Below are 22,730 nucleotides of genomic sequence, written 5' to 3' on the forward strand. Positions count from 1 at the left end.
AAAAATTATTTTCAATGTGGGAACACAAGATTATTATTATTAACATTATAGCAGTAATAACATAAAAATGGAGCTTGTAACTATAATTATTTTAACGTGCAGTTATATTAACAAATATCAAACTTTTTTTTCAGTGTAACGATCAAAAAAATCTGTGCCATCTTCCCACCTGTCCGATCCAGAGCTGAAATTTATTTAAGTGGCACGTTTAGCATCTCCGAAAATTTGGTCTCGGATAGGTTTCCGTGAAAGCAAAAAGTAATTATTTAAATGCGAATGCATAGATAATAAAATAAAGTACATAATAAATTTGTTTTGCAGATTAGGCATCTATATGAATGAGCGTGGTTGACGTTGCGGTCTTGGGAGCTGGTAAGTGCACGATGATCTTTAACCCGAGAATAGTCATCACCTGGGATGATTTTTACATCCCAGCAGTGAGAAAATTAGGCTCGCGTCGCAGTAATTTTGTTTTTACTGATTTACACCCACCTTTTATTTATTTGAAGATTCCGAGATCGAATTTGTATGTACAACAGAAACATGGCATTGTTTTGTCGAAACTCATCGCTGGGCTGTAAAAATTATCGGATCGTTAATGTAATATAAAAATTCAAGTGTGATACAAGTATACAAATTCGAAACGATAATATGAGTTTGAGTGGGGTTTATGAGTTAAAAAATAAAGTATTAATACCTTGATGTTTATACAACACTAGTTTATACATTTATAAACGTTTATATTTATTTTCATTAAAAAATACTTGACAATTTTCACTTTATATAATATCATAAATAAATACAACGCAAGTTTTTAATAATTTTGGCACACACGTTATAAATGACTACGCAATAGCCTTGTTTTATATTGCTGTGAAATGAATATCTTTCTTTTTTCTAGTAATCATTATAGATATTTTTTAGAATAAAATATACAATCTTGGCAAAAACTTGAAATCAGTCAATAAGCATTTTATTGCTTAATTTTTTCTTCTTTTTATACATTAAATACTAATAAGCTTCTCAATGTTTTTTTTTGTTTATTTAATTTCTTTTATTCTCCTTTTTCAGATAATGTTGACTAAATCTATATACATAATATCCTTAAACATTAATAAATTACGTAACAGTCAATAATATACAATGCGCAGTTAATAACAATGATTTATAACTAGAGTATAAAATCATACAATCATCAGATGATCGCGCGCGCTTACGCAAATAAAAGATGGAGTGACCATTGCCGGGTTAAATGTAAATGCATGGGTAATAAAACAAAGTACATAATAAATTTGTGTTGCAGATCAGGCATCTATATTAATGAGCGCGGTCGAGAGTGCGGTCTCGGAGTTTGGTAAGTACACGGTGATCTTTAAGAGAGAAATAACTGTTACTTTTATTACTCCGGAAGACAGGAAGCTTCGCATAAGCGAACGCGTCTATCGTTTCCGCGATTATTTTTCATGCGCGCGCGCCGCGCCGCGCCGTCACGACGGCAGTCAGCAGAAAAACGGCGCGCATCGACGGAAATCGCGTTCTCCGAAAATTCGTAGCCGGCGCGTCGCGTCGCGGCGCGTCGCGGCGTCACCCTGTCGTTCCCTTTGTCATTCGATATAGCGATGTTTCTTTGTGTTGGTCGACGACAGCGGCGGGTCGGGTATCTCTCCTTCGCGGACGACGTCGTGACTGAAATTCGTCCTGGAATGTTGACCCCGGAGGTGGAGCGCGCAGCGCGCGGCGAGCGGCGACAGACGCCGGCGTCAGTCTGCTCTTCGTGCTCTGCCGGCGGCGCGGCGGCCCGACGTCTCCGTGCATGCGTCTCCCTCCCTCGTACCACCCACGGTTCCCTCGCGTGGAGAAAGGATTCGACTTAATTTCCATTGAGAAAGGATTTCATTCTATTTCCATTGTGGTACACGCAACCTTTTCGCAAACGCAAACACGACCCCGCGTTGGCCGCGCGGCGTTTCGTTTTTTTATGCGAAAAACTACGTGAATAGAGACGTAAAATTATTTAGCATATTCGAGTTTGATCTCTCGGATTTAAATCCAAACGTGATCCGCGAGGTGATTCATGCATTTGCATAACGCCGTAAAAGTTCCGATTCGAATTCGAGCAAAGAGAGAGAGAGAGAGAGAGGGAGAGAGAACTTTGGCGAGATTCACGCGCGACCTACGTATATGCATCTCGCGATTCCACGAGGCGCCGTCGGCCGTCTCTCCCGAGCGCCACTACTCGGCGACCGTAGCGCTACCGCACCGACGCGGCCATGTTTGATGGTTTCTCTTTCGCTCTCGTGTATTTAGCATGCCATCACGGTCGGTGTATCGGCGCGCCGTCGTCGGAATCGGGATAGGACGGCCGCGGACGGGACGAGCAGCGAGCAGCCGGCGAAGCGGTGAAGGAGTCGACGGCGGAGCGGAGCGGAGCGAGCGGAGGGGGCGGACGGCGCGCCGCCGCCGGTGGCGGTGGCGGTGGCGGTGGAGAGCCGAGAGATCGGTGCGCGCGCTCACGACTCACGACGCGACGGTGGACCTCGTGCGTGCGTGCCAGTCGCGTTGCCGAGCTTGACCGAGTCGGGTCTCGGAGCAGTTGCGTCGTGCACCGCCGCGGTCCGTCGGGTGTGCAACAGTTCGTTCCGTTGTTGGTTCGATCGCGACGTTAGCCGCGCGAACGATAGAACGTGGAAAGCGAGAAGAAGAAGAAGAAGAGGAGGAAGAGGAACGACAAGAAGCCAGGAAGCGAAAGGGAGACGAAGAAGCAACAGCGCGGCGAGAGATACCGACAATCGCTAGTCATCGGAGAAGCGCCGTTCTCCGTGGCGCCTTACGTACGACCTCTCTCGCCCTCACCGTCGAGTTTACACCCAGATCCCGTGTACGTGCCGGTTTCTCTCTCCCACTCCCACTCCCTCTCACCCCGGTCGTTTCGGCTCGCTCGCTCGATCTCGCGCTCTCTGTCCCGGCAGTGGATTTCAAGAATGTGACAGTGCACGTCCTCGCGGTCGATCGGTCGGTCGGTTGGACGGCGATGGGTGTCTGAAAGTGTTCCAAGCGCGCGTGTGGAAGAAGCAAAGAGATAGAGAAGAAGCGGAAGAAGAGAGAGAAGGACGGACGATGCGAGCGGAAAATGTCACTCGGTGATACGCGCGCACGGATGACGGGGAGTGATCGACGGAGCGACGGTCGTGAGTTCGAGGTTGTTAGAGTGTTGTCGTCGCGGCGGCGGTGGTGGTGGTGGTGGTGGTGGCAGCGGTCGTCGCCGTCATCGTCGTCGTCGTCGTCGTCGTCGTCGCTACGCGGTACCGCCGGCGTGGTGGTCGTGCCGCCGGCATTGGCGACGGCCGCCCGAGCGTCGGATCGCCGCCAACGGGAACGGGCGCGACGTTATCGCGTTTTTCTACCGCGAGTATCATCGAAATCGGACTCCTCCTGCTGCCGCTGCTACCGCTACTGCGGCTGTTGTCGCCGTGGCCGTGCGACAACAACAACGACGACGACGACAACAACGTCGTCGTGCCGCTTACCGCTGCATTTGGCGCGTCAACAACAGCTGGCGAGAACAGTCGCGACGTTCGTGGTGGCGGCGAGCTCCTCCTGAAGGGGAGATTCTCGCGACGCGCGACGTTGCTGCCAGCGGGGGGTGTGTGTACCAACACACTTCACCTTCTCGCGCGCGCGTGTCTGTGTGTGTGTGAGTGTGTGCCGGGTCGCGCGAGGTTACGCGACGGTCGAGGAAAGTAAAGAAGGCCGCGGCGCCGCCGGCTGTCGTGCGTGCGTGCGCCGTCCGATTCGTTTCGCGCTGCCCGCTGCCTCATCCCCTTCCCTCCGTGTTTTCCCGTACGCGTGTGCGTACGTGTGACGGATAAGAGGCGCGTATACCGACCATCTATATCAGTAGCAACCGCGTGCGTGTGCGTGCGCGTACGTGCGCGCGTGCGATCGTCCGAATCGTGCGCCGCATGGTGCGTCTTATGCGCCGTCGGACGACGTCGCTCGTCCACCGCGATGCCGACAGTGGCTCGCGTTCCCGGTCGTCGCGCAGCCTGCCCACGAGGATCCGTCGACGACGATAGGAGACACGGCAACACGTGACGCAAGGTGGAGGAGGAGGAGGAGGAAGAAGAAGAAGAAGAAGAGGCGGAGGAGGAAGAAGAAGAGAAGGAGGATATTCCGCGGACTCGGGTTACGAGAGAGGTAAATGAGAGTTCAAGGTCAGCCGGCAGCGCCGTTGTTGGACCCGAGCTCTTCAAGTTTACGCGGCCAAGAAACTTATCCGTTGAAGAAGGTGGATGCCGTGCCGTACCTCGGCATCGTCGCTCCGCTTGCAAGTCGGAAATATCATCGCGGGAGAGAAATCCGCGCGCCGCTAGCCGGTCGGAGACAGAGACAGTGAGAGAAGATTCGTGAAACGGAGCTCCGCCGCCGCGCGTTGGACTGTCACCCTATTTCGGGACCGTGATCCAAAGTGCGCGCGCGGGCATAAGTAAATATACACGCTCGCTACGAACGCGTCGCGACGCTTGGTGTTTTATGTGTGTGTGAGAGAGAGGGAGTGCGTGGGCTGCATCATCTGTGATTTTTCGTGTGCGCCGAGAGGTGTTTTCCGTTGACAGTGCGTATTTGAAGAGAAGAGAGAAGGGGGAGGAAGCAGCAGCAGTAGAAGAAGAAGAAGAAGTAGAAGAAGCGGAAGAACAGGAAGAAGGGTGCTCGAAGAGGGAGGTCGCGGCGATTCCTCGTCTCTCCCTCCCGTCCCTTCTTCACCCCCGGCCCCCGTTGGGTCTCCTTTTGTTTTCCTACGGCGGCTACGTTGAAAAGGACTGGCCACCAAATGCGCGTACCGCAAATCCTGTTTCATGTTGATGTTTCTCTGGAGCAAACGGGCGGTGCTCACTAGACGTCTGCTCTCCAAGGCCAAAGTCCGTGGGGAGCATGAAACCGAGTGTGAAGCTCAAGAGGATTCATCGTCACGTACGTTTCATCGCACGAGCAGCAGCAACGCGACGAGCGGCGTCGCCGCCGGCTACGACAACAACAACAAAGTGACGACGACGACGACGACGACGACGACGACGGCGACGGGCCGACAAGAGAGCAGCAGAGTGGGTGGTTGCGGAAGGCGCAGCACCGCCTCCAACAGGCTGCACCAGGGTTGTTGCGGCGGGGACACGAGTCAGGATGACGACGAGCAGCAACAGCAGCACCAGCATCAGCAGCAACAGCAACAGGATTCCGATCGTATGGTGAGGTGCAAGGAGCTGCTCAAGACGCTCAAGGAGAATCAACTGGAGATGTTGCTGAACGCCGTTGAGCACTACGGCGCCGACCTGGGCTCGTGCGTTCTCGTGCTGCGCCAGCAGCGACCGTCGGCCGTCGCCGAGGACTATTCGTACGATCAGCAGCACGAGCAGCCGCAACAATATCACAGCGGCAGCGGCTGCTGTAATCGGCCGCATCGTCATCATACCCGTCACTTTCCTTCGCGCCGCTATCGTCACTATCGGCATCACCGCTCCAGCAGGCACCATCGCTCGTCCTCCGTCGAGGACGACAGGAGAGCTGCTGCTCCGCCTCGGAGGACTCCTCGTCCGCGGCCTCGCCGATGAGGTCGGCGGCGAGAAACGGCAGCGGCGGCGGCGTCGTTGTGCCGACGAGAGGATCGACGGCGTTCGACCCGCACCTGCTCTGCTGCCAGATCTGGCGATGGCCGGATCTCGAACACTCCTCCGAGCTCAAGAGACTACCTATGTGTCATTCCGCTAAAGATCCCGTATACATATGCTGCAACCCTTACCACTGGAGCCGGCTCTGCAGATCTGGTGAGTGAAACGCCTTATTTATTTATTTATTTATTTTTGCCTTCTTTCGTTAGCGTTGTTGTCGCGAGAGGTGAACCGAACCGAACCGAAATTCTCCACAAGTTCCGAAAAGTAACGAGTTACGTAACTAATTCGCGCTGATACGTCTCGATGTCGTGCGTCGAAACTCGTTAGCGACCTATCGCCCGATCGAATCGATGGTGTAACATTTGAAAAAAGAATTTTTTATCATATTTAATTAAGCTTGATATACAAAAGTATGCAGAGATATTTTGCTGAAGTAAAAATAATAACACGGAATAACGTGTCGCGAACTTTAATTACACTCTGCGGGATGTCTAATTCCAAATCATTAATTGAATCTACATTTGCCGAAAATATGCAAAGAGCCGAGTCACATTAGCAACACACGCGATTTCTTCGGGGACTTTTTCGCTGTACTCGTGTAACTTAAGGACGTATCGGACGCACGATCTCTGCAAAGTAAATAAAAATTAGAAATGCGTTTAATATTAACTGCACTTCAAATAAACTGTGTGCGTATGAAAGCTGTGTGCAAATAAGATTAACAACTTTACATAAATCATCTTGAATATTCAAAGTAGTTAAATAAAAAAATTCAGAAATTTTTTCATTATTAATTATAATTTTTTATTAGAGCTTACGTGACTACTTCTTATTGACTTAACTTTTTATCTATTATAGATAGAAAATCGGCGCCAAATTTTTTCTACTACAAATGTAATATAAAACAATTTGTATTTTTTTTTCATAATTATTTTTTTTTGTGTTTTGAGAAATGTTCTATACATCCTTAACGTACATCGATCGTATGTAACCATTGCCACCGGTAACTAAACGGCGGAATAATTTAACGTCGTAACGTACAACTGGCTGCGTTACAACACTAAGCCGCAAACCAAGCGCCAATCGTCACCTGCTCGAACCTGCTCAATGCTAACGAGCTTAAAGGCTCGGGCCAATGTAAAACAGAATTTATTAACGGTAGACACGGTGGTCGACGTCTACCTGCTTACATTCGAAATGTAGACAAACATAGAGTAATGCGTAGGGGAGGACTGCGAGGCGCCACCGATAATTTTCCTTCGCCACCGTGAAAGCGGAGCGAACGAGAAATAGAAACACCTGTTACTTCCATGACAGTTAAATATTTTATCGTAAAATCACAGGATAAAATTGCGCAAATCAGCGCGCATCGATAATGAATTAAGTTTTTACAATATTAAATGTTGATAACAATAGCTGCGTATAAAATGATGTTTAATAACAGTCGAAAATAATAACTTTTCTTCGATTTTCATGAGATTAAATTACAGATTTTAATTTTGAATTAAAGAACTATGTTTTTACACGCATACAAATTTTAATTCAAAATTAAAATCACACACACAACTAAAAGTTTTTTATGTTTAAATAAATATTTCTTTTAACACTTTTTATTTAAATAAATATTAGCTAGTGCAAAATAATTTATTTTTAAATTTTGAAAACATTTTTTTTTTACTTGACTATAATAATTTTTTTCAAGTGTGTGTTGTGTATGTATATAATTTAGTTTGAAATATTAAAATATATTTTTCTTCTTTTGAAATGCTCAAAGTAGCAGGTAGACAGTGCTCTTTCGTCGCGTTTAGAGTTCACTCTGGATCAACTGTTTTAAAAATTAAAGGTGGTCCATTCAAGAGATTCGTTTTTTCGTTTACCTGACGTGGTTTTCCCATAAACTGTCCAAGTTGTCATCGTCTATTCACACGTGTCGAGAATTTTCTGTGGGATACAAAAGAGCGAAACGTATGTGCTTAAGAGGAATTCATTCATCGGTACCTGATGGATGGTAGGAAAGCGAGAGCCAATAGTGAGTCATCGGTAAACTTTACAAGCTCGTGTATCCTCGCGGAAACTTGACGAAGGGAATATGCAAACGCAAACGTTAATTTTAAGAGAATGTTTCAACGAGGTTTCAAACGATCCACAATTTTCGTTATCTCTAATTGCGTTTCGAGATACGGCGATACGCGCGTTTCTCATTCACAAAAACCTAAGCGTCTCGGCTTTTGAAATTTTTTTTAAAGACGGCTTCTTCATACGTAATAAGTATGCCGGGTGTGACGCACGTTTCCACTGTTTACGCCGTGTATACCCGTGGCATTCGTCACGTTTAAAGAAAGCGTCGAATTTATGGGCCTCTCGGTCCGTGACTGTCCCGGGGTCCTTCGCCCGCGCCGTTCGGCGACGTGACTTCGACCGCAAAAAAGCGTCGCGTCCTATAAAGCGGGTGGGGACGAGAGAGGAAGCGAACGAGCAGGCGCCAGCAAAATGCGCCTTTACGTAACCCCGGCGATCGTTTAACCCGTCCGCGTCGCGTCGCCGCGCCGCCAAGCCGAGTGAATTCGATCGTGCGAACCGCGGCGATACGGTGGTTCAATATGCACGTCGCTCCGCGTTTCGATCGAACAATATTATCTCGACCAACACGTGTTTTGTCAGAATAGTATATTATTTAAAAGAAATATAGAGATATTTAAGCAGAGTTGAATAGTAATTAGCTAAAAAGTTAAAAGTTAATTTAAAATTAAAATTTTGAACTTCAACACTAGGTTATTTTTAACACGTAACTTTAACTTGTTAATTTTTTCCCTAGTAAAAATTGATCTAAAATAAAAGAATAACACATTCTTATGAAAAGAACAATAATTCTTTGTTATTTCATATAAATTTAATTTACAGATTAAATTTATTTGCGATAATCCACATTATAATTGTTTTGAGTAACAAAAACTTTAATATTAAAGCTGGCGAGTTTTAATTAGTGTAAATAATGCTTTTTAAAATTAACTTTTAATTTAATCTTAACGTAACTTTTAACCTAATTAATTTTTTGTTCATGCAACTTTTAACGTAAATTCATTTTATAAGCTGTTCACTTTAACTTAATTAAGTTAAAAAGGAATACTAATAATTTTTTAAAATTTTGTTTGAATAATTGAAAGTAGGGAAAATAACATTGAACGTGTGACAGACCTATGTATATAGACTTATGAGTATCCCACCGAAAAAAAACGTATACAGACATAGGGTTAATAAGTAAAGAGGGCAAAAAGATTCTTTTGTTACAATTTACAAAAGATATATTCCGATTATTTGCCGGTAGGATCGAGCCTCCGGAGATCGTTAAAGTTCGTTCGAACAGGGAAAAAGTTTATACAGTGTCGAAAGTTACGTCCAATACCACGAAATCCGTGTTTTTTAGTTTAATTTTAACTCGTGCTTCTTGGACACACCGTGCGTGTGCTCTCGCACTCTCGGACATCAGGCGACACGCCCATGGTCCAGATTATAAATAGAAAACTTTATATAATAAATATTCTATAACAACAACGAGTTTAGCCCGTATGAGATTAACGAGCGTCAGTCGGCGACGAGAACCACGCCTCGGGCTTATACATTTAATATTTCTCGAATAGGGAGATCCACGTACGTAAACGTACGTTAATTGGGCCGCGATAAATAAATGCCGACTAATTACGCGACGGACGCTGGCTCGATTCTGTCACGGATTATAAGAAGTGCACGTCGGTGGTCGCGATAAATCGAGCACGGGCGCCGCGAGTGCGTCGCGATTAAAAATCCCGCAGAATCCCGTCTGCGCGCGAGCAAAACGTCGCGCGCCGCTCACGTTCCCCTGGACAAAGCCAATAAAAGTCGGCGGGCGTGCACCTACGTATCGGCGTTCTCTAATCGTTCGAACAGATTGAAGACGATAATCCGCCGTCCGTAGGAGATCGCTGAGAAAAAAACAAATGCGGCGCGCGACGTTGACTCTCTCAACGTGACCATTCACGCGAGTGCCCACCGGCGCCGTGCCGCGCCGCGCCGCGCCGCGCCGCGCCGGTGGCCCGATCGCGACGACGTCGATTCGTTACAGTCGAGCGCGCCGCGAGCACGTTTTATCGATAATATCGAGCGTTTATTGCTGGAAAATCGTATCGAATAGGCGCGACCACCGATCCGCCGGCGCGACACCTCCGCAGAAAAAGATCTCGCGAAGGTGCGCGAGAGATAAAGTCGCGCGGCGGCCGTGTTTCGTAATTAACGGCGCGCGACGCCGAGGAAAATAAGCGGATCCTTCGAATTCCACGCTGAGGTTTCCATGGCTAATAATAGCGCGCGCGCGGCATATGCACGCCCCCTGGAGGAAGCCGGCGGCGTGCATTTGGGGAAAGAGAGGCGGGAGAAAGCGTGCGACGAGTAACGACGAGTAACGACGAGTAACGACGAGTAACGACGAGTAACGACGAAATAGTCGCGTCAGCTCTCCGCGAAAGACAGATTGGATTCTCTCGGCGTTGACGGACGGCGGGGCGGGGAGGAGGAGGAGGAGGAAAAAAAAGAAGAGCGACGCACGTTAAAAAGAAAGAAGCCGAGCGAATGTAGGTAAGACCGGCTCGGCGCGGCGTGGCGTATTACGCGGTGAGCGAGGAAGAGCGAGAGAGCCCGCACTTACCAGTGGCCACACCAATCAAAGATTATAGCCAGAAGGAAATGAATCTAAAAATAAAACGTATATTGGGCGAGTCAGTCGCGCGGCTGGCGGAAAGACGGTGACGCGAGAGTGGGAAGGGTTGGTCGACCGGCAAGGCGACGGTGGCGGCGGCGGCGGCGAGAGAAGGAGAACGCGAACAGACACGACGCGACGCGACGGACGGACGGACGAAGCGACGAAGAGAGAGCGAGGTGAGTTTAACGGGCGAGAACGCGAGAAAGAGTTGCGGCGGGCGAGAGAGGGAAGAGCGGATGGCAGACTCTCTCGGAGGACGGGGCGCCGCGCCGCGCCGCGCCGTGCCGCTCGCGAGCATGTGTGCGCGGTTAGGAAGGGCAGCGCGACGGTGAGGGAACCGGTGCGGCGGCGGCGCGCGCGCGGGGGGCACCGTCTGTCGCGGGTAGAACCGTCGTCGTCGTCGTCGTCGGCGGCGGCGGCGGCGGCGGCAGAATCGCGAGGCGGGCGGGAAGGGAAGCACGAGGTGGGACGCGACCGACGGCCGCGAAGAGAGAGGGGACCGCAGCCCGGCGCCGCTGCGTGTCATTGCTGGCGCCAGCTAATTGTCGAGGCCAGCCGGCATTAGCCGAGGAGCTGACCGAACCGAGTCGAACTTCACGAAAGCAGGCACAGGCCAGCAGGCCAGCAGGCAGGCAGGCAGGCAGGCAGCAAGGCAGGCAGGCAGACAGGCAGGCAAAGCGAGCAGGCAAACGACGACGCGGGTACTCCGAAGCTCTCCGGGTCGTGTTGTGCGCTCGGAGAATCGCATCGCTCCTCTAACTTGACTATTTCATAGAGATCCTGCCGCTAATGGATTTCCGATACTGCTTCCAAACTAAAATTATCTCTTTCATCTTTAGCACCTGTTAACGCTAGGATTTTTTCCGAAAATAACATCTTACACACTGAGACAAAACGTATTGTAAAATAAAAAAATTATTTACTTACTAGATAAATAATAGCTTGCAATCAAGTTAAAAATTTCTTAATTGAAATCTTTATGTAAATAAAACGAAGAAATAATTTTTAATCAAGTAATCTTTTTCTTACAGTTTGGCAAATATTTACTGTCAGACTGTTTTTATATTCAAGATAGATTTCTAATCTGAGAAAATTAGATTTAATACTATTATTAGTTTATTTGTAAAATTATTATTTAAATGTAAATAAAAATACAAAATTATATACTTAAAGTAATATGTCTGCTTGAAAGTACATATTTTTACTTGGACTGAAAAAATAAAAGCTTACATCAAGAAAAAAATTTCTTTCTCTGTATAAATGATTTATTTATTCATCTTAAGCAAAATAACAAAATGAATCGAAGAAACCGCGATACCAAAGGTCATACAAATAAAGTTGAAAAAAGATACAGAATTTTGACGCATTTTGCTACCAACGTAATTTCATTCTTTTTCAACTTTATATGTATGACCTTTGGTATTATCGCAGTTCGTTCGATTGATTTTGTTATTCTGCTTAAGATGAATAAGTAATTCTAAGAATAGTAATAATTTTGATTGCGCACCTATGCGCGCGCTGACTCTCATTAGCCTTATTCTCAATTGCTTGTTTTAATTTTTGATAGTTCTGAGTTACATGTTATTAGTTTAAATAGAATTTAATTTTCAGACGTTTAATGATTCTTAAATATCTTACGACAATGGTTAGCGGTCAATTTTTACAAGAATCTTTCACATTTGGGTAGAGGCTGCTGTTTATTGTCACATTTTTTTCGGACTCCTAAATAGTATAAATATGCCCTGCTTGCAACGCTAACCTTCGATCGTTAAAATTTTTGAGATTCGTCGGAATTGGGAACAGTGAAGGCGTCGAGAATCTTGGCTGCTACCGGTGTTTATTATATTCTCAATCTCTGGGACGCGTGTGTTAGTGATTTCGACGGATCGGGAATAGGTTTCCTAGGAATTTGAGTTCTCTCTCTCTCTCTCTCTCTCTCTCTCTCTCTCTCTCTCGCTGCGCATCGCGGAGAATTCCGAAGGCACTTTAGAGTCCGTTGTTCAAAACAAAGGCCGACCGTGCACAGAGAAATGATGTTCCGCGCAGCTCTCCACGTGTTGGCATTCGCGAAGATTATCGCTTCCATACCGTACAATTCTGCGATGTGTAAAATTCGACGGCACGTTTCACGGATGAACGATGTAACGAGGAACGCAGTACGAATGAATAAATTCCTTATTCGTATTACGTAAAGAAAAAATATTTGGCATATCAGTCGAAGACTGTTTGCATCGTAATATGTACGCGAGAAGGACGATTTTCTTCCACCTTTACGCTTTTATGCATTTTTTCTTTTTTTTTTGTTTATATATATATGTACACGTTTATTTTAGCGTACCGTGACGCATGCGTTATTTAGCCCACATCGCTCGAAATAACGCGCGTGTTCAATATGCAATGACGCGTGTACGCCGAGGGCCGCGGCGTTCGCGCCGCCGCGCCGGAGGCGCTCGCCTATTTTTCCCGCGGCTCAATTTACGCGCAACCTCGCTGGCTCGCAAACGGACACACCGGACGCCGGGCGACCATTGTCAGCGCGCGATCGTCGATAGCGCGCGTACGTTAATTTCACGTCGGATCGCGGCGCGCCGCTTTATCGCGCGTAAATCGCTCCCGCGGTGGCGCCTTGTTTTCGTAACGCCGCCGCCGCTGCCGCCACAATCCCCGCACCACCGTCTTTATCTGTAATTTTTTTTTTCTTTTTTTTTTTCACATTCGGCTGCCGTTCGTTCACACATTGCCGCGGCGGCCGGTTAATAATTCACGCTGGCGAATCGATTATCATCGGCCAGTCGGCGACAGTAACGGCAACGGCGACAGCGGCGGCGGCTGTGTGTCGTCGTTACGCAAATCGTCGCAGCGCAGGTTTTTATCACCGCACCGCGATCCGGTGCGTAATGCGCGCGACTTTCTCCGCCGTCCCCTCCTCTCCCGCGCCCCGATATTCATTCATACCCAAAAGCCGCGAGAAGGCAACTTCTTTGTATGCTGAAGGAACCAGATATGTGCGCACTAGTTTTCCGGGTCATTTATCAAATTTTAATATTTCAATCGCCTCATAAATAAACGCAATATACATACTTTCTTCTTAGTATCTATGTAAAGATTTATTTGTTTAAAATATGCACAAAACGGAAAATAAATAGCGTTACGTATCTATGTAATAACAGAACTTTGTTATTACGTACTGTTGTTTATAATTTAAATGTTATCCTATGATTTCTAAACATGTAATTTTCTTCCATTGACTATTATAAACTTAAACGTACTATTATAATGTTGCATAGTGATCCACAGTTGGACTCTGAAACTGCAGTCGTGAATTATTAATTATAATTTCATTATTAGATGTATTTATATTGCGACATGCAAGCACAAATTATTATTCTTGTAGGATGTAATAACAAAGGATTAAACGAGTATTTAGAAAACTGATGTGCAACTACTAGTGTCCAAGATGTAACTGTGAATTGTTTACATTATTTTATTTAATTAAAATGTAAAACTAATTAAATGAAATAGAATCTACAAAGTCTTTTTCAGAATTAGTCATAACCGTTAAATATCTTATCGTTTGCTCTACATTTTTCTACATGAAAGTATGAATGTTTATTTTAGGAGTGAACAATAACTAGTGTCCTCATTCTATATTCTTTTTTATGCAATCTCTTCATCGAGAATGCATCGTTTGCGGACGTGCATTTTTTTCTTTTTTTTTCTTTTTTTTTTCCTTTTAACCGAAGGGTAGGCCCGGAGGTCTGGGAACGTCCTTCATTCTTGCCTCCATTGTTCGCGTGCAGTATTTTTGCCTTGTGATCGATACGCGACGCGGACGATCGGTTTAATAAATGTAATAAAATTTATCTACCGCGGCTGACAATCGGATAAACAGGCCTAGAAATAGGCGCGTCTCGGTTGGAAGGAGACGCTCGGCGACGCGAGTTACGTAACCGCCACGGGAGCGCCGCGCGTTTATTATAAGTGCCTTAATTAGGGGCTGAAATATCGCCGTTTAAATCGCGCTCCCATCTTGTTATTCAAATCGTGCCAACTCTGGCCCCGAAGTTTGAAGTGCGTCGATGAGTGACACGCCGCGCCGGCTTTATTAAAACTCGGCGGCGACGCGACGGACGGCCGGGTCGACTCTGGAGAGGGATCGAGCGTGATCACAAAAGAGAGAGAGAGAACGATAAAGAGAGAAACGGAGCCGCGAGGAAGATCCGCGTGTAGGCGCGACAGGCGGCCATTACACGTCGACGCCGCGCCACGCTTATTATCTAGGAATTTCGGCTCTGTCCCATCATTAAACGGCAAATCTCTGTACTTTGCTTGCTCGAGTGGACTTAAAACGGATGTTATTTTAGATACGCCCATCCAAAATGCAATATCGACACCCGATTGCAATCCGTGATTTTAATCGCGCCGATGATTATGTAATATTGTCGTATTTTCTGAATTTTTATTTAGACACACACACGATCGATAAGAAATTTTTTTTATCAAATTACGATATGCTTCAAAGTTCGTAAAAAAGAAAAAAAATATTTTTTATTAAATAGATTTTCCAATTGTATGGAAGATTATTTTGAATTTAGAAAAATAGAAGAATAAAATATAAAAATTATTTGAAAATAAATTGAATGTCCGAATAAAGCTTCTTGTCAAGTTTCTCTCTCGTGGCGAAAAAAATTCACTCGAGAATGCCAGCTACCTGTACGCAAGTACCTGCGTAGTGCTTTTACAATCAGTCGCGGACCGCGAGCACCGGAGGCGGCCGCGCGCGGTGTTTCGTTCTCTTAGACGCGGAGAGCTTCGGGTTACCTTGACGTCCGAGATATTCGCGCCGCGGTTTGTCCTCTATTACGTTTCAGGGCGATACGTAAAAGGACGAAAAATGGCATACCGGTTTCACTGGCGCTCCACGCCGATAATAGAACCTGCCACTTTTGGCATGGACTTCTCTAACGGGCGCCCGTCATTTGTCGCGATATTCCGCGTCACTCGTCGATGTCATTAATTCGATTTAATCGAGAGCCGCCAGGGCCTTGAGTCCGTTTCTCAATCTCAATGTCCCCGCGATCGATGCGGATGTAATCCAAACAGCGATTCCGAAATTAACAGAAATCGTAGACGTCCTATTGATACGCTTTTTTATTTAATATTAATTATTTTGAATATAATTATTAAACTATTTATTTCAATTTATTTAAGGATGTGTTTTTTAAAACATTGAGAAAACTCTCAATTTTTGTGTGTAAGTACTTTAAGTATTCAAGATAATTTATACAAAGTTTTATTGTTGTCTGTTTAATTATTTTATAAATAAATAAATTTTGTTTATTTTACAGATCGATCTCTGCATCGTAATGAAACTTTTTAATATATAAATCATCTTGAATATTTTGAAGTATTTAAATAAAAAAATTTAGATTTTTTTTTTATTATTTCTTATTTTATTATCTCATTATTAATTATTGTATATTTTGATTAGAACATACGCACGCCTACTTCTTAGTGAAATAACTTTATCTGGATAGAATATTGCCGTCAAATTTTGTCTACTTTCCAATCAAATGAATTTTCAAACTTTGGAAATATATATTTTTTTTAATCAAGGAAATGATATTAAAATAAATTCATTTACTTGAACATAAACATTTCTTTTCAACGCCTAACAAGAAATAACTCACTTTTTGCATTTAACAATAAGTTAGTTGATTACGTGCCCACTTATCCGCACAGTTTCAAGTCGTACGATGATACATAACCATTATCACTTTCCATTTCAGAGTCGCCACCACCCCCGTACTGCCTTATCGCCGACAGACTGAGACCCGAAGGTGAGTGTTTTGTGTGTGTCTTTTACGCCATAATCAAGAATGTCTATCACTAAGTGTGTCGAGCGTCTGTACGTGCGTATGTGTATATGTATGTGCGTGCGTTGGCTTCGCGCACCCATACCGGCGATAACTCATGTTTATTGCTTGCAAACGTTTACCGTACAAGCAACGAGGTTCGTCTCTCCTAGCGCGCGTGTCGTGTCTCACGACCTAGCCCAAAGCAAGGTTGAGGATAATCCGGGACGAGTGCGAGTGGCAACGTTTTCCCCATCTTTCGGAGTGTCACGCCGCGATTGATCTACGTGCGTTAGATTTCGCGCGAACAGCACGCAACGAGGTCTGAACACGTTGGCAGCTTATCGATCTCTGACCCGTTTAATCCAAATCGCAAATTATTTCCTTTTATCTTACGCCGTTTTTTTCAATTTCAAACGAAATCATTTTCTAACGCAACGGATGCAATTAGAGGATGTTTAAGTAATTTCGTCGTGCAGTATAAGATCGCGTAACACATCGATATATTTTTCTTCGTGCCTCGAGAACTCGAATAATGCGGAAAAAAGGGAAAGAAGAATCACCGAGAGGATCTATACGATGACAAATGTTTGGCATTCCAGTCGTACGACCACAGAGGTTCTCACACTTTTCACGGTTACGCGCCACTGCGGATTCCTGAAATGATAAATAGATCGTTCCGTCGCAAATAAAACCGACGATTTTATTAGATGGAGTTGAGCAAGAACAGACGCGCAGCGTTCGTAGAGGTTGGTTTACGATAGCATTCTAGCCACACGTATCGGGGGGTTCTCAACCAGGCGAAGAGTGACGTCGCTTCGCATTCGGATAGAGCTTGCCATTTTTTGCACATGCAAAATTTTGCAAGAAATAGATACGCGTAACATTTGATACACGCATATGATAGGAAAATATAAGATGTAGAAATAAAGCGAGCTTAGCGAAATGAAAAATCGAAATAATATGCGCTTACTCTCAACGATTCTTTATTGTCGTAACTGCACGCGCTGTAAGCCGATCTTGTTGATCGCAATGTGCCGATAGATTTCATGATATCGCCGTTTCATATACAGCGGTTGATCAATGTATCCGCTAGGCGATACTGGTCCATCAGGTGGAGGAGGCTGAGCACTCTCGTTTGTACGTAATATCACGAAAACGCGAGACATCGATACTAACGTTCAGCAGCAAAGTACTTTTAATTGCAATCTTTTTTTCTTTAAGATTTACAACATTTTTTTGTGCAAAAGTCACATCAATTACTTCTCAAGATTATACTCCTGCTGCATCTTTGAGTAAATTTAAATGTACGGAATACGCATCGCGTAACGTAGAACTTCAAAGCTGTGATGGATATAAAAAAGTCACTTCGCCGTACGAAGACTCTGCAAACGACGATACCTTCTGCCAACCGCGTCTTCTTCTCGTTCTTTCCCGCGTCATCGTTCTCCTCGTCTGCTTTCGACTACCGTCTCCCGTGCGTTTCTCTCTTCTCTCCTTCCGCGACCGAACCTAAACTGGTTCTCTCCTCGGAATCGATGCGAACGCGCGAGTACACAACACGCGGAGCGGCCGCGCGTTCATCGATAGATTCGCCTTTCGCCGAGAAACCCTTTCGCGGGATCGCGCGATTACGCGAACGTACGACAAACGTGTCGAGTTTGCCCTTTCCCTCTCTCTCTTTCTCTCTCTCTCTTTCTCTCTCTCTCTTCTATGTCGATGTTCTTTTTAACCCGAGAATAGTCACCTGGGCTGTTTTTCTTCTACACGTCAGCAGCGAGAAAATGGAGCTCGATACAGTAGTTTTTATTACTGATTGAGAATTATATCTTTTTATTTCTTCTTTTTTCTTAATATCGAGTATAAATTTTCATACATAATGATCTTTCAAATAAATTATAGAACAGATGATCAAAACTACTCTCTGAATCTTTAGAGTAAAAAATCACTTAAAAAAATGGCACAGGTTAAATTTTGACTCCGTAGGAGTGACAAATTACTCGAAAAATTGCACAGGCCCAATTTTAATTTTTTTTTTTTAAGTGACGTTTTGCTCTACGAGATTTAAAGAGTAGACGCCTATTATCAGGTTAAAGTAACAATCGTGTAAAGCAATGGCATCGTCAAAACTATCGCGAGAGTGCTACGTTGCAAAATGAAAAAATCGACATTGACTGGTAGCAATTTGATACTTTTTTTATTTTATTAAAAATAGTAGCGAATGAACATCCCTGTCTCGTTAACGTGTATGTGTGCCAAGCTTGATATGACGAAATAATAGCGCCTGCAGTTAGAGGAGAGCCGCACGTTCGCGATGACGTTAAGTGTGTGTGTCTATAGATTACATAGTAGTATAGACGCACTTATATAGCACAGAGAGAGAGAGAGAGAAATACCGCTGGGCGCTTGGTGTGTTGTGTGTATACCGCCTGAGGTCAATATCTCCTGTCGATAGAGAGAGGACTGTGTGTCGTACCGTGCGTATCGCGAACGGCTCGCATTTCTATAAAAGGAGGATCCTGCCAAAGGTCCAGCCAAAGGTCTTGAGGGTATTATTAAATCCTCGGGGCGCGTTATAAATACAGATTCCTCGGTCGTCTCGATCGGGATTGGCGCACTTGAGCTCAATCGAAGCTAACGTGAAGTAACATCTACATGTATCATTGTAACCTTCTGTAATCCAACCGGGGATTTGAAGACCCAAAATTTTCAGTTTTCAATTAATCTGTGCCTCAAATTTGGACGCGTACAAAAAAAAAAATGAATAATATTTTGAGACAGAGTTCATAATTGTGAAATCATGAAATTCTAGAGTGTTGGCAGAGTGTATCATAATTTTGTCAGATCTTTTAGAACCCAAAGCCCTTTCGAAAACATTATTAGACACCACGCTACAAAGAAATGTTGAAAAATTAAAATATTTAGTTAAGAGTTAATTCCCTTTTTTTCTTCTTTTTATTCCGAATGCATTCTTTTCTTGGAAATTTTTGACAAATTGCGCGAGCGTTGTCAACAAACCAACCTTTCCGATCCCGCGCTCGCTGTTCTAACGCGAAAGACTAGTGACTGGCGTTTAACGTTTACCGCTTGTCAATCGTAAGTAACTTGTGAATCAGTAATGACAGCCCTACTTCACGCGTGCGTGCACACCGATATGATCGAACGTAAGAGAACGCGCGGGCGAGGAAGTGTGCGTTTTTCCCGGCGCGACGGTGGCGTGGGTGGGAAAGCGGTTTCTTCTCGGAAGAGAGAACGGAGAGACTCGTCGTCTCTCCTCTGCCTCTCTCCGTCGTAAATCTGTCTTTCGGGTGGCGACGGGCGCCCGCGCGAATTTATGCCCCGTCGCGGAAACTGGGCCATCGCGCCGCGTGCCGAAGCGTACGGGCGGCGGCGATGGCGACGGCGACGAATAAAAGTCCCGCCGCCACTTGTTGCTGCCCGCGCGACGCGACGATATTATATTTCTAACGCGAAACGGAGCGATTCAGGCGAACCGGTGACTCGCGGAGAGAATGCGCGCGCTCTCGTGGGAGGAAAATAAAGGGGGTGATCCAGCGGAAAAGAACGCGGCAGCGTCTGCTCGGAGCTATCACCTTCAAGTTCCTTCCACATCTCCGAGCAGTCTCGCTTCTCCCTTCTACGATGATATCAGACGTTTTATTCATAACTCCACGTACCTGATGTTTAATCGAGACGTTACGCAAGCGTTTAAGGGCCGCGCCCACTAAAGTTTAGATTATGGTGACGGACGACTCGTTATCGTATTCTCATTCATAATTTTTTTTTGCACATTGATGCTAGAAGATGCGCACCCTTCTTATTGGACGTGATTGAGAATCCTTACGGCGGCGGTTGCTGTTTGTTTTTCGCACACGCTACCTTGCTCCGTGTCAGACGTAGAGTTCCGCCAGTGCGATTGCGCAAATTTCAACGAATACGACGAAGGACACAACGCGCAGTCCCTTTCGAACGCGCGAGGACAGACACGTGTCGCTCGCGTAACGCGACTTTTTAATCCTGTTCTCTCTCTCTCTCTCTCTCTACTGCGTCTACTATTCTTCTATTAGATTCCACTCTTGTTCCACGTGATCGTCGCGCTTCGTTCTCTCGGGCGCCTGCCGATCGTCCGCCGTCGAAATTAAATCGAACAATACGCAATATTGGTAAATAAAAAAAAAAAGAAGTTAAACACGCAAAAGCTGCAAGAAATCGTAGAAAGTGCAGCCAAACGCATTTGCTAACGGTCCACCTGTATCGAAAGAATGTACGAGGCGGTAGTGCTGGATATAACCGGTTTTAAAATGGGCTGGGCTTTGTTATTTTACCGACGGGACAGGTCATTGTGAGTGGGAGATGAAACATTAAGATGAGAAAAACCGAAGGGACATCTTCCATCCCGTAAGTAGTCACATGGATACGAGCGAGCGAGCGAGCGAGCTCTCGTTTCGTTAATAGAGCGGCGGACTTTTGTACCTCCAGCCTTGAAAGAAGCGAACAAGTCCGATAATCCCTGGTCGCTAATCTCCACGAGAGGTTAAGGGCACGGAAAGAGAGAGAGAGAGAGAGAGGTATACGTGGAGAGATAGGGTCAACCTTAGCGCCGCGCACGAAGGGTGGGGCTGACTAAGCGCGCGCGGAGAGACGAGGAGGCTCAGCCGGGGTGAGAGCGGAGGCGGTGGGCGCCTGTCGCCTGGCTCTTACGCTTGCCTACTCGCCGCGCGACGTCCTTGAATACATCCCTTCTCCCTCCTTCCTTCCATCCTTCTCTCTCTCTCTCTCTTTCTCTCTCCATCTCTTCGTCTCGCTTCCTCTACGTCCTCCTGCTCCGCGGCTGATCTTTCCTTCTGTCTTTCACCGTTCCGCCCGCTTCGCTCGAGAGAGCAAACTCAAGCGCGCACTTTGCCCCTCCTCTTTCTCCATCAATCCTTCAGCTTCTTTCCGCTCTTCGTCGTCTTTATATTGCGCCTCTGTGCAGTGTAAGCGCCGCGTGCGTTTATTTCATCGATTTTTTTCTCTCTAAAAAAAATAAATAAAAATATACGATCATGCCCGCGCGATAATTCCATTTTCGAAAGCAAACCTCCCTTGATTCGCGCTGAAATATGGAATGTCGAGGATCATAATTTATCTCGAGCCGATGGTGATTTATCGTTGATCTTTACGTGGAAGAGCCTTTATCGCAGATTCGTCGGGAAATCTGTTATCGGCTCGGCCGGTTAGGAGCCGGCATACTCGGGATGATGAAACCTCTCTCTTTCTCTCTCTTTCTCCCATCCTCCTTTCGCTCTCCTCTCGTCTCTCCGCTCGACCGACCGACCGACCGCCACGAGTCGCCGAGCGGCGATCGGCCGGGAGTGGCTCTCTCGCATTCCGGTGCCTCCTTCGCCGTGCCGGCAGCGTTTGCGACCGGACCGAGCAACGAGCAGCAGCGGCGACGGCGGCGGCGACGGCGGTGGCGGTGCGCAGGCATGCCGATTTCCGGATCGGAGGAGCCCGACGAGATGCCGCTTTTGAAGATCCGCCGGCGAGATCCTAATTCGATGCAGCTTGCCCGGCGCGACGGGGTATCGCGAAGTCGAAGGCGCATCGCGCGAGTGCGTGATGCGTGACGTCGATCAGCCAGCAGCCTCAGTCCCAATGTCACGACATTCATCTCCGCGATAACAAACTTATTCTCGAGCTTCGAACGTCATCAGCGCGGAAAAGAAAAGTTGCGTGAAAGTTGGAGATCGGAGCAATTTTACGGTGACTCGAGCATTCTCGGTCACTTTACACGACCCACAAGTCTGGCCGAAACTTGTGCGGCACTTAACTCACTGGCGGTGTCGTCGGAAGAAGAAGAAGAGATATCTCTTCTTTTATTCTCTCTCTCTCTCTCTCTCTCTCTCTCTCTTTGGCGACTCTCTTCCCAAGCCAAAGCCCATAATTCACGAATCCGCTCACCTTGGGAACGAGCGAGCGAGCGAGCGAGCGGGCGCGGTGGCGCCGCCCGCGCCGGTCGAATCTTCCGCGTGGCTATATATTTTTGCAAACTCGGCGGTGACACTATCTCACAGATTCGCGCGGCACTTAACGGCTTACGGTGACACGCGTAATTCGCGGAATTATATTTACGTTCCCTTTGTGGAGTGACGCGCGTGCCAAAATCGCGCCGCGAGCTCTCCCGTCCGGCCTTACTTTGTAAATAAATTGTATTTACCCAACGTTGCGGCGTTATATTGGACGTCGACCGACGACGGCGCGAGTATAATAAACTGAGCGGGTTTGCGTGTCAATTTGTTCCTTATCGGTCGGATAAATATTTACGCACGATAATCGCCCGTGCTCTGATTGTTTGCCGCGTTGCATGGCCTCGTTGCCGCGAGTCTGAAAAACCGTCAAAACTTGGAAAATCTATCCGAGAAATAATGAACATATTTGGTATCTCGTCATTTACGTTCAGCAAATTCGTAGAAATTATTAAGTCTCCTTATTATC

At 46.2% G+C, this 22,730-nt stretch overlaps 1 protein-coding gene across 1 annotated transcript in view; it reads left to right on the plus strand.

The window, feature by feature from the left end:
- The first annotated feature begins 3,201 nt into the window (after positions 1–3,201).
- LOC105194590 (mothers against decapentaplegic homolog 6) overlaps positions 3,202–22,730 on the plus strand; it is a 59,366-nt gene continuing 39,837 nt past the window's right edge. The window contains 3 exon segments of the mRNA XM_011159573.3: positions 3,202–5,550; positions 5,553–5,819; positions 16,188–16,238. Coding sequence (XP_011157875.2) covers positions 4,857–5,550; positions 5,553–5,819; positions 16,188–16,238 — 1,012 coding nt within the window. The 5' untranslated portion in view covers positions 3,202–4,856.

This window comes from Solenopsis invicta, chromosome 12 (assembly GCF_016802725.1).
Source record: "Solenopsis invicta isolate M01_SB chromosome 12, UNIL_Sinv_3.0, whole genome shotgun sequence".
Taxonomy (NCBI): Eukaryota; Metazoa; Arthropoda; class Insecta; order Hymenoptera; family Formicidae; genus Solenopsis; species Solenopsis invicta.